Source organism: Nymphaea colorata, chromosome 5, assembly GCF_008831285.2.
Source record: "Nymphaea colorata isolate Beijing-Zhang1983 chromosome 5, ASM883128v2, whole genome shotgun sequence".
NCBI classification, from domain to species: Eukaryota; Viridiplantae; Streptophyta; class Magnoliopsida; order Nymphaeales; family Nymphaeaceae; genus Nymphaea; species Nymphaea colorata.
The window spans coordinates 860,772-873,759 of NC_045142.1; the positions used below are offsets into that span (position 1 = coordinate 860,772).

At 42.4% G+C, this 12,988-nt stretch overlaps 2 protein-coding genes across 3 annotated transcripts; one reads left to right on the top strand and one right to left on the bottom strand.

Moving 5' to 3' along the window:
* Positions 1–1,239: 1,239 nt before the first annotated feature.
* LOC116254350 (heat shock 70 kDa protein 3-like) lies at positions 1,240–4,789 on the bottom strand. The gene is made up of 2 exons (XM_031629726.1): positions 4,576–4,789; positions 1,240–3,899 (listed from the first exon to the last, which is right to left on the bottom strand). The coding sequence occupies exons 1-2, from the start codon at positions 4,787–4,789 to the stop codon at positions 1,240–1,242; spliced, it is 2,874 nt and encodes a 957-aa protein (XP_031485586.1).
* A 521-nt stretch (positions 4,790–5,310) lies between these two features.
* Positions 5,311–7,831, top strand: LOC116254282 (heat shock cognate 70 kDa protein-like). 2 transcript variants are annotated; one of them, XM_031629561.1, is made up of 3 exons: positions 5,311–5,527; positions 6,198–7,183; positions 7,550–7,831. In XM_031629561.1, exons 1-3 carry the CDS (start codon positions 5,311–5,313, stop codon positions 7,829–7,831), a joined length of 1,485 nt encoding a protein of 494 aa, XP_031485421.1. The 2 variants fall into 2 exon arrangements, with proteins under 2 accessions (XP_031485421.1, XP_031485420.1); XM_031629560.1 differs by having other exon boundaries at positions 6,198–7,831.
* The last annotated feature ends 5,157 nt before the right edge of the window (positions 7,832–12,988 follow it).

Sequence of the window (12,988 nt, forward strand, 5' to 3'; positions counted from 1 at the left end):
CTATAAAAACTAAGTAATTGAACCGGCCAGACTTCTCATCCAGCTAGCAAAAAATATTGTTATATACATTTTAATAAGAACAACTAGTTTAAAAATAATTGAAGAAAATCATACCAAAGGAGCAGTACGTAACGTGGCACCCTTGTGCCACTTATTCGATTTGAATCAGTCAACGGAGGTCGACTTTTACAATTTTTCTTAAAGTGCATTAGAGAAATGACAGAAGAGGTTGATCAACCAAGTTGCTTTTGGCCGCTAGATATATTCTGAGTTAGATCCTTATGGTCCAATTATTTTATTTGAAGTTGTCGATGTATGCCTTAGTTCTTGTTTGTATAACCGGATGATTGTTCTGGAACAGATTTCACCAATCCCAATATGTTGTTTCAAACGTCTTTTCTCAACGTCATTTTGATTATGATTTGTACCACGTATTTCCATTCACGAATTAGTGGTCTTGTTACGCTAGTTCATAGGTTTTCAAACTAAAGATTAGAGATTAATAATGTTGATCATTAGCTGTTTAATACAAATTAAAATATTTTCTATCCGTCAGGCATCAAATTATTCTTCATGTGTTGCAAATATGACCACGGAATGCCTCAAGGATGAGGAGGTCAGGCCACTTGCTGCACGGTCCATGTGCACCAAAAATTGTGTATATGGTTATGCAATGACCAAAATATCCCAACACCTCCTTATATTTTTTTGTATTATTATTTTTTGAGTACATGCTTTTTTGTGTCTAACAACTCAATCATCCTGATACGAGAAGGCATAAATCAACAACTGGTCCTCCCCTTTTACCAAAATCCTTCCACTATTATGTGGAAATTTTTGAAGGTTTGAACATGAACGTGGCTGAATATATTGGAAAGTATAATTATAAAGCCTAAGTTTGCTGCTTTAGATGGAGGATGTGAAAAACTCATTTCCAAGTTGATTATAAGTAGAACATATTTCAAGGAAGACAAAAAAAAAAAAAAAAAAAAAAAAGAGAGACACAACATCCACATATGGTATCTGTTCCATAGAAGCACGCAATAGTTGCAAGTAAGCTGAGAAAGGCACAATTACGAACCATAAAACCAAGTTAATTATTCCCAAATTGAAACCCATAAACAATTAAATCCATCTTTGTTATTCGAGATAACCATTTGTTGATTTTGGTAGTAGCATCACCTCAAGGGAAAACGGTCGAACTTCTTCCTTGATCCGTTTCGGCGACCTCCGGCAGTGTCATGCGCTGCTGTTCTGTCCTGGAGGTACTGTTCCCGCCAACCCACCATCGGTAGGAGGGTCATTGGCCCGAGCCATCTCGTCTTGTCCATCAGACGCAGAAGAAACACTGGTTTCGGGATCCGGTTCACCCTCAATGTTGGAAGTAGGAACATGTAACTCTTTGGTTGAAACGTCATCTTGATTACCGGAAGAGGCGTTGTTACCAGGATTTTCATCAGAGAGAGTCGAACCGGAACCAAAGTTGGCATCAGGAGAGGACGTGTGGGACACCTGATCAGCCATCGAGCTACCACCATTGGGGGAAAGATCACGAAGATCGCCTTTGGACTGGGTTCTGCTGTTGGAAGGGGAACCCTCGGCATTAGTTTCGGCCACGGCACCATGACCCTCCTTTTCTTCGTGATCAGTACCGCCACAATTGCTAGGATGATTGTCAGAACCAACGCCAGCTCCAGGCGAATGTCCTTTGATTTCCATATTATGAGTAGCACCACCGTCTAAATGGGTGGCGGCCTCCGTGGTTTCAGCACAAGCGCTACTGTCGTCCGGAGGAGGACGTTTGATATCTTGAGATTGAGAATCAGCACCGGCAATGGCGGGAAAGCTTCTGTGCTCACTCTTGGCATGCAACATACGGACCAACTCGTTGTAAGTATTCTGAGCCACAGCGACCGCCCATTCTCTTAATTTTGATAAAATTTTAGGGAGGAGAGCAGTATCCACATTGTTGCAAATCGTCAATTTCGTTTCGCTCGTGAATTCAACCTTAGAGTTGGTGGGAGGAAACGTAATTCCAATTTTTGAAGTGGCACCGTCATTGAGAAAAAAGCTCTCAACCACCAATTCAGGACTGCCATGATAAACTTCGTCGGCGTCATTTATAGGATGAATGATGATCTCACTACTGATATTCGACTCAGTAATATCATCTGATTGAGGCGGGTTGGCCTTAGATATGCAATTAATGCTGCTACAACCACAGTCGCTGGCTTTAACACTGGGACCAGCACCGCGATTGGGAGAGAGGTCACTGCTCCTCTCCTGCTCTTCTTCCTCACGAATCTTGTTGAGGATGTGACCGCACACATTTTGCAACTCGACCATCTTGTCCCTGTACTCTTCCGCAGGTACGAGCTGGTGAGTTGCCAACCATTCGATGCGGTTCTCGATGGCAACCTCAATCCTCTTTTTATCGGCAGAATCCAGCTTGGTCTCTATCATCTTATCATTGATGGCCTTCCTCGAATCGTAGATATACTTCTCCAATGAGTTTTTTTCCTTTACCCTGTTCTTGTGCTCCTCCTCCTGAAAGTTGTACACCTCGGCGTCTTGCGCCATCCTTTTTATCTCGTCTCGATTTAGCCGACTTGTGGGGACGGAAACCATAGTTTTTTGCTTGGTGTTTGTGTTCTGAATTGAGACACTCAAAATACCATTTTCATCAATATAGAAGCGCGCCCTGGCATTCGGAGCAAATTCACATTGTGAGCGTAATCTTTCGAGAAAGTAGTTGTCCTTATCCTCATAGACATCAAGAAAATGTACGCATTTGTCCCAGGGGAAAATGAAAGGTTTCACGGGCGGGATCGCGGTGTTCTTTGGAAACGCAGTTTTCTGATTTGTGCCATTGACAAAGATATTAAAGTCCAAAGCAGTCACATCTTCAAGGGCCAGTTTCGGCATCTCTTCATTGCCCTCCCTTGTCAACATGGCTGCTTGGAGCGTGGCGCCATAAGCAACAGCCTCGTCGGCATTTATGGCCTTGCAAAGTTCCATACCAAAGTACCCAATCAACATTTCTTGCACCATCGGAATTCGAGTCGATCCACCAACCAAAAGGACCTCGTCGATGTGCCTTGGGCTCACCTTGCCGTTCCTCAGGCACTTCGCAACAATCTCTTTGCACTTCATGAGAAGACGATTGTTCAACTTCTCAAACAGGGAGCGAGTGATGGTGGCGGAAAAGTCGATTTCTTCGTACAAGCGGTCGATCTCGATGGTGGTTTCTTTGGTCACAGTCAGTGCAATTTTCGCTTTCTCACATGCAGCCTTTAGACGCATGACCGCCCTGGAGCTGCAACTTATATCCCGCTTATGCTTCTCCTTGAACCTCTCAATAAAATAGTCAACCATGGCATCGTCGAAGTCTTCGCCACCCAGGCAGGTATCTCCTTCCGTGGACATGACCTTGAAGGTTCCCTCATCGATATTCAGCAGAGAGACATCTAAAGTGCCACCCCCGAGATCAAAGACTAGGATGTTTTTCTTGCCCTCCCACCCCACATCCCTGACGAAACCATAGGCAAGGGCAGCGGCACTGGGCTCATTGATAAGGCGCATGACATTCAATCCGGCGATGGCACCAGCGTCCATGGTGGCCTGGCGCTGAGCCGTGTTGAAGCAGGCAGGAACGCTGATGACAGCATTCCTGGCAGTGGTGCCAAGATAGGCCTCGGCGATGTCGCGCATCTTTGCGAGAACCATCGATGAGATCTCCTCTGGTGAAAAGAGCTTATCCTCACCCCTGTAATTGACGCGTATCATATAGCGGCGCTGCACCTGAGGTTCGGAGATCACCTCGAAAGGCCAGAGCTTCTTAATGTCCCCGACCGGAAATTTGCGGTCAAAAGGGCGCCTACCCATCAAGCGCTTGATATCTACAATGGCAAACACAGCAGCTTCGAAACATGTAAAACCAACCGACACATGGCAACCTCTACAAAGTAGTGCAGGTACAGCAAAATCGTTCATCGTCTCCGAACGCGGAAAAGAACAAGGCCAAAACCATAAAAGTCAAAAAAGAACCAACCATTTTTCCGAACGATAATTTTACCTTAAAAAAACGAAGAACACCAAAAAGTAAAAGAGAATCTGCCCCGTCGGAAAGAAGACGATTCTCCGAACACGGGATCTACTTCCCACTAGGGAGAAAGGGTTGCGGAAGCTGACTAAAATAGCATTAACGGTTAAGGCACCGATGGACTAAAAAAGAACTTGGCTGTCATGGCTTTCGAAATTATTAGAAGGCGTTGGAAATCGAACGACGAAAATCGGCACAACAATACAAATATATATCGTAACAAGGTCAAATTGAGTTTACACAAGTAGGAAACATCTGCTGCTGGTGTTTGGAACTTGATTCGTATTGGACAATTATGTGTAATACCGCGAATCTAAATGTGTGTTTTGCCTTAATCTAATTTTTTATGTTTTTTCATAAATCTTTGTTTTTTTCTTGCCCCTCTTGAGAGTGAGTGAGAAACATTATTCCTAACAAAATCTAATCAAAACAGGTAAAGCACAAAAGAGAGGAAAAAAAATGGCAAAACTCACTGAAAATGGTTTTAGTGGAGTTGAAAGCAGCACGGCTCTTTGCTTCTTCGCCAATGCGACGGCCTGTATCAGGGAAGGCAACGTAGGAGGGAGTTTTCTTGAGGCCCACTTCATTTGGGAGGATCTCGACCCTGCCAGACCGCCACACTCCCACACAGGAGTACGTCGTCCCCAGATCGATGCCGATTGCAAGGCCCGAATCCTTTTGCGCCATTAGCAAATTAATTAGGAACTACTACTGTCACGGAAGGATTTCAAGCAGCACAAAAATAACAGCGCTATCAACACTGGATGAAGAATTCAGATGATCTTATGGGCAACGAATTATATAGCCCATAGGTTCCATTGTCTATATTTACTATTGTCCATGGTCGCCTATCAGTTCGACCATTTTCGGTCAATTAACTTTTTCAAATCCAGTTGTATGGACAGGTGAGAAACAGTTGAGGAGAAAAAAAAATTAGGGAAAGAGAGAGAGAGTGTTGTGCCCCCCCCCCCCCCCCCCCCCCCCATATTTATGACTTTTTGCATGCCAGAACAACTAGAATGATCCGACTCTTTAAATCTGATGGCTAAAAATCCTCAAAACTATGTGCGTTTACATACAAAAGGTCGCAAACTGTTTTGATTTTGAAGCATTACGGCATCGAAGAACTTATAAGGCTCCCCGACCGTTTCGATCTGCTATATATGCGTATATTGCTTCTGGTGTTGTGGTAGCTTCCCGGAGGAATAATGTCCAGCAGAGATGAGCGTCCGGCTGCCGTCGGAATAGACCTTGGAACGACGTACTCCTGTGTGGGAGTGTGGCAGCGAAATAAAGTTGAAATCATCGCTAACGAACAAGGGAACAGGACGACTCCCTCCTACGTGTCCTTCACTAAAACAGAGCGCCTTATTGGAGAGGCTGCCAAGGCCAACCTCGTTAGGACCCCCAGCAACACCGTCTTCGGTGAGTTCCCATGCTTTGATGTGAAATTGTTCCACAGAAGCACGCGCACCTTTGTCACGAAAATTTTAGCCTCCCCAATGTACCAGAATGAGAAGAAACCAGATTGTAGAGGTTCGGTGGGAAAACCAGCTGCGGCCTCTCTCTGCCTTTCGTTCATTGGTTTGAACTAGGGAGGTTTCCTCCCGAATAAATTGACTATACATCAAGGAAAGGGAAGGGAATCACATTCTCATATCCTGAATTATTACAAGAATCACGCTTATCTTTGTCACGAAAATCTCAGGCTCCTGAATACCTTATTGATTTTTTGTGAAGTTCCAGACCCAATTTCAGCCTGTTGTAGTGTCTCGAAACTATTATAAACCTCGGGTTTCTGCATGTATATATGATAGAGTATAACCCTTTTTGTCTTTCCTTTAATTTCTACTTTGTTGAAAGAAGAAAGACATTTCATCAAGCTCTAACCTGCACTAACTTAAGATATAAGGATAATTTTGTTTCAAATTTGAAATGGCCGGATTCATGGTGAAGATGATTTGAAGAACATGAAAGAATGGCTTCCTTAAATTTCTATAAATGGAAATGCAAAAGAATGCTCGATTTAAAAGGTGACGAAATTATTTTGTCTGTTTTTGTTTTGACTACATAATTTGAGGTCCATTGGTTGCAGATGCTAAGCGGCTCATCGGCAGGAAGTTCAGCGACGAGACCGTGCAAAGCGACATTAGGCTTTGGCCGTTCAAGGTGATCGCAGGGTCAGGTGACAGGCCGGTGATCGTCGTCGAGTACAAGGGTGAGGAGAAGCGTTTCGTTGCAGAGGAGATCTCGTCAATGGTTCTCAACAAAATGCGTGAGATTGTAGAGGCCTATCTTGGCACCAAGGTTGTTAATGCCGTGGTTACGGTCCCTGCCTACTTCAATGACTCTCAGCGTCAGGCCACCAAGGATGCTGGCACCATTGCTGGCCTGAACGTTATGCGCATCATCAACGAGCCCACAGCTGCCGCCATCGCCTATGGCTTTGATAAGAACGTTGGGAGCAGAGGCAAGAAAAACATTCTCGTTTTCGATCTTGGTGGTGGCACCTTTGATGTATCAATTCTCACTATGGAAAAGGGAACCTTTGAGGTCAAGGCCACCGGAGGGGACACTCATCTTGGAGGCGAGGACTTCGACAACCGAATGGTGGACTACTTTGTTGAGCAAATCAAAAGAAAGCACAAGAAGGATATTAGTACCAACCATAAGGCGCTAAGGTCTCTGAGGCTGCACTGTGAGAAAGCCAAGCGTGTTCTCTCTGCCAACAATGTTTACGAGGCTGTTATAGAGGTCGATGCACTCTATGAAGGAACTGACTTTGCGTCCTCCATATCCCGTGCATGCTTCGAGGATCTCAACATGGACCTGTTTAGGAAGTGCCTGATGCCTGTAGAGGACTGCCTGAAAACTGCCAAGATGAACAAGAGTTCCATTGATGAGATCGTCCTGGTTGGTGGGTCGACTAGAATACCTAAGGTCCAGCAATTGTTGCAGGAATTCTTTAACAACAAGGAGCTGAGCAGGGACATAAACCCTGACGAGGCTGTTGCCTACGGTGCTGCACTCCAAGCGGCCAAGTTGAATGGAGAGGGTACCCGAGAGCTGACAGCCATTACTGTCGTGGACGCCACTCCTCTTTCCCTTGGTATTAATATCAAAGGCGATATCATGAGCATTATCGTCCCAAGAGGCACCCCCATTCCAGCCAAGGAAGAGAAGGTATTCACTACGTCTCGTGATGACCAGACAACTGTGACGATCGAGGTCTATGAGGGTGAGAGAACAAGGACATGCGACAACAACCTGCTCGGAGAATTCGAGCTGTCTGGCATCCCTCCAGCTCCTCGTGGAGTTCCCAAGATCAATGTGTGCTTTGAAATTGACGTAGATAGCATATTAAATGTCTCCGCAGAGGATGATTGTGCGGGACAAAGCAATGGTATCACCATTACAAATGAGAAGGGGCGGCTGAGTGAAAGGGAGATCCGAAAGATGGTGCGGGATGCAGAGTGGTACAGGTCAGAGGATGAAAGGTACAGGAAGAAGATCGAAGCAAGAAACACATTGGAGAACTATGCCTATAGGATGAGGAACACCATGAGGAATGAGAGAGCTGACACAAACCTCTCCTATGCAGAAGTAAGAAACATTGAGGACATGATCCAACATGTCTTATCATGGTTGTTAGATCACGAGGAAGCCGAGGCTAACGAATTTGAAGAAAAGATGAACGAGCTTAGGAGTGTGTGCAGACGAATCACCTAGCTAGCACGAATGTTAACCGTCAGACCGAAGACTTCATTTATTGTGTTCTTGATTTCAGTGTTGTTTATTTGTCTCCCAGAGTTTCGTTGAGATTGTCAGACTGTTCGTTTTCCCTTGATTGTAAGCGCATCTTGATCGGTACGTCTGCTTGTGGATGAGGGAGTTGTTTCTTATTTTCCGGCAGTGTGGTGTGTGCTCCGTTCGTGATTTTTTCCATTGGAAAATTTGTAAGGGTTGCTATTATGTCCTTCTGGGTCGAGGGATCCCTTGCTTATAGTTTCTTCAATTTAATAAACAATGCAGAGCAAGTGCTCGGATGGCTTCAATGTACCAATGCAGAGCAAGTGCTCGGATGGCTTCAATGTACCCTGCAATGTTGCTCTTGGAAATACATCGTGATTATGACAAGTGATCAAGCCCTCCCTTCTAATTTTGAGCTATAGCTTGAATTGATGCTCCATTACTGGGGGGCAAACGTAAGCGTCACAAAATATTCAAACCACGTTACCTCCGTTCTTCGATGCAATGCACATGCTAATTGACTGGACATTGGAAGATGTAGCAAAGAAGCATGCTATGCCTGCAAACCTTGAGAACAGTGTTGTTTATTTCATGTCTAACTTACAAGCTTCCATGGGAAAACGTGCAGTCAAACATGTCCTCGTCGGTTACTCTTCATTAAGGTGCTTCTTTGTGGTTTGATCCTTTTTCCAGAAGCTTTACATTTCTATGGATGTCAGATTTCTGAAGATGAGCCATTTCAGCCTGTGCCTGCTCATTATGAGGTGGTGAAACGAGAATACCATAATCCCAACGACCCCGCATGTTTCTGATATTCCGCTGCAAAGCCTGTCGGGGTAAGCCCGCATCTTTTATTAGAAAAAGAATGGATTATGTACAGAACAAAAACGGAAGAAGGATCACCCTTAGCTGCTCGGTAGGGTGTCCCAACAGACCTCTGTTTCAGCAGAGACGGATTTCAACAAAAGAGTAGAGATCAGAGACGCAGGACTACATTGAGTAAGCCAAAATAATTTTCTGCAGCAGAAAAGCGAAGTCTTTCGGGTGGGAGCCGAGGAAGGTCGGGAGAGAGTTCTATTGAGGCAGTTTCTCCAGCTCCGGGGTCCAACCAAGAGAGCAACTCCGTCCCTTGAAAAAGGGGTCTTCAGAATAATATCCTCCACCACATGTATCCACCTGCCTTTCCCATTCAGTTGGAAATGCCAAAAGCCACGTTGAAGAACTCGTTGGAAGAGTGGATGGCCAAATGGACTGAGAATTTTCAAAATGTTGCTTATGACCATTGGGAGGGTAGAGTGCCAAACATTAGAAAGCCAACCTTTTCTGAAACTTGTAGCTTTCCATTTGATCACTGTTGCTATCAGATCTTGTGCGGCAGCTGTGTTCGTATTAAACCTACCACCAATCCACTTGCACAATTGTTTCGTCCACGTTAGGAACATAGACTCAACATTTTGGTTGCCATGACAATGACTAAGTCAGATTTAGTTGTCTATAATAATCCTTGAGCGAGCTTCATTTAGTGTTCGAGGCCTGGAAGGCCATAGAATTTCGTAGAAAGCAAGCAATATCATTGAACATTGACCAAGTTATGAAATTTAATTCCGATTGGAGCGAGCGTAAATGTGTTCCTTTTAGAAAATTGATGAGGCGACATTGACGCCCACCAACCATGAGCGTATACCGTGGCATCGACGCTGCCATGAAAGGGCATCTCGCATCATATAATGTTAAAATTGACTATGGGCCTCATTTGACTTATAGAATTGAGAGTTAATTAATATGATGAAGCATCCAAACTCCTTTCGTCATTAAGTGATAATTATTGTCAATACTAAACTCTACGAGCATTAAATTTGAATCTGATTTAAGGTAGAGCCCGGATGAAATTTATAGTTCTAAAAAAACTGCTGCTGACTTTAGAACCATATATTTAAAAATCAGAAGGGAGGAATGCGACTAATTGAGATCTGTAAATTTTAAATAATTTTTTTTTGTAATGAAAGAATCTATGGAATGAAAAAATCCTTGATCAAGGATTTATAATGCGGGAATTTGAGATACCAAAATCTCAGATCACCTGATCTGATTTTAGATATATCTGAGGCAATCAAAAGCCCCTTCATTGGCTTGGCCAGCTGGAATTTGTTATGCGAATTAATTAAGATTAATAAATAAAAGGCGAACAATTGCATCCAAATTAAAGCAAAAAACAGCTCTGCCCCAAAATGAGGTTAAAGGTGGCGCTAGAAAACTGTGAGCGTAAGCTGTCTTGTATAAGAACACGAAATGATGTAACGCCAAAGGATAACCACAAATCCTATTGAATAAGCAAGTCTTTGCGCAACGACTATATTTGTTGAAGTTAGTTGCCATGATCAAATGACCGAGTCAGGTCTGACCCTTCGTGGACAAATTGTTAAAATATGGAACCTATTCTCATGTGAGAGGAGCTCAAGAGACCCTTTAAAAAATTACGACAAAGAAATGTTAACTCAATTTGCAGACTTGTCTCCTTCCACTATGCACTAACGCAAATGCCTTAAGCAGCCAAACCCTCAAACCGGATGCATTACGCTGTATTAATTTTCATGAATGTCTTGTATGTAGTCCAAACAATCATGATTTGAGTAATTCTTTGTGCTCCAAACAAACATGATTTGAGCAATTTCATTTTTTCCATCCAAACAAGTTTTATAATTAAATTCTGTGAGTGAACTTCTTACTTGTTTATGTAAGATTTTTTTTTTGTTACCTACAAATAACAAATCTCAATTTGGTCCGGTTGCCTTGGGAAATGAGATGTAGAGTGTATTTAATAAGAAAAACCAGTTCATATGCTCATAAAATACAAACTTTGCACGTGCAAATAGAGCACAAATTCGACATCACATCGCACAAATTCGTGAAGTGTTTGAGGCCTGGCCTCGGAATTTCGTACGAAATCACGCAATGTAAATGTACTTTGACCAAATTATGAAATTTGGTTCCAGTTGGGCTTTCTTTCGAAGAACACAAAATAAACTAAAGGAGGTAACTGGTCAGAATGTGTTCTTTGCAGAACTTGTATAAGGTAAGATAATGACCACCATGAGCACGTAACGTGGGAACGACGCTGCCGTGGGACGGCATCTCGCAGCATATAATGTAGGAATTGTGACTTAATTAAATATAATGAAGCATGGGAACTCTTTTCATAAAATAATTAATAAGTGATAATTATTGCTAGACCAAGTCAAGGACAATATTAAACTTTACGAATCTTAAATAACTTAAATTTGAACCTGTAGGGCCCTGCTGAAATTTATAGTTTTAAGAAGCTGCTGCTGACTTGAGAACCAAATATTTAAAATCTCCAATATTACGCCTCAAAAATCTATTCCCTGGAGCTTATATTGGAAGGAGAGAATATGACCTGAGATCCCTAAACTTTTAATAAATTTATATGTAATGAGAGAATCTATGGAATGAAAATTTCAATTCCTTGATAAGTATTTATAATGTTGGATTTTCAGATATCAAAATCACATATTACCTCTGATTTTAGATCTAAGGAAATCAGACGCCCCTTTATTTGACCTGGTCTGCTCGACTTTGTCATGCAAAGTAATTAATAAACAAAAGGCGAAGAATTTATATCCAAATTAAAGCCAAAAACAGCTCTACCCAAAACGAGGTCAAGGGTGACACTTGACAACTGTCTCATTGCAAGCTTTCTTGTATACAAAACAAGAAATGATACAAAGCCAAATCATAAATTTGTGCACCACAAATCCGACAAGATAAGGCAAGTCTTTGTGCGACTTTTCTGGACGCTAGTTGCCTCGAAATAACCAAGGTACTTGGGCCAGCCCACCTTACCAATGTCATGTCATATTGGATAAAAATGTTCTATCTGCACCCTTTGATGAATTAAGGAAAAGTGTTTGGCCTTTGTTTCATGCGGTACATATCCTGTTTGTTCTGTACATTATTGTCTGATGTTTTTGTCTTGTGTTGTATCTGCTTTATTTGTCTCCTCTGCCGTTCGTCGCTTGTGGGTCAAGTCCATTCGTCTTGTCCATTGTTTGCAAGCAAGAACTCCCAGCTTGTCAAAATCTCATGTTCTGGCCAGTATCTGTTCTGTGATATCCTAAAATTCAGAGATATTCATAACATATATATCATATCATAACAAAGTCTAGTTTACATTCCATAACAAAAACCTGTTGTAACCACTATTAGCTCAGCGAATCGTCATGCAAATGCATAATTGTTGATATCTTACCATGGCAAGACTTGTCCCGTAATCTATAACAGAAAATCTGTTTGCATTCCGAAAAGTGTTACATGATTCCATAACGAAAACATAGCTAAATCAGCACATTCCGTTAATTAATCTATCTAATACTACAATAGCATTAAAATCATAACCCATTGATAGGCTTACATTAAACCACAAGATCAACATACAAAAGATTTTAAATATTCACGCACATGTAGGATTGATACAAACGTTTATAGATCCAAAGGCAACAAGTCTAGGCCCACTACGAGCAAGGCAACAAGACTTGTAAAAACCCTGGTTTTTCTAACGAGTTTTCAAATCTTGGATTCCCTTCAAGGGGATTGTGCTGTTTCTTTTCTGTTGATTATTCTTTAATTCTTTCCTAATAAAGGTAGGGGCCTACTCTGCAGCATCCGTTCATCGGAATACTTGGTTTGCATGTTTAAACTAGGTTTTTACTTTTTGAAACCTGGTTTTAGTTTTGATGACAAAAAAAAATTGAGTTTTTAGGAGTGCTTGAGAAAAGCAAACTCAGTTCAATGTATAAGGCCGTTTGATGGCAATGAAATGCGCAAGAACAGGACATGCTCGTTCCATTTATTAAAATGTGTATCGAACACTGTTCGCGGAACAGCATGGACAAAGCAGACATTGGGACATGGGTATATATCTTTCCTGTCCCAGTGTCTCTCTCTCTCTCTCATTTCTCACCATGAGTCGCTTGCACACTGCTCATCACTGATGCTATGGAGATGAAGTCCATCACTCACCATGAGTCACTGCTCACTGCTCCTCACAATGCTCGAGCGACAAAGTCCAACGATTGATCGCCATTTTCACTCTTTCTCCCTCTCTGAGTGCCTAGATTT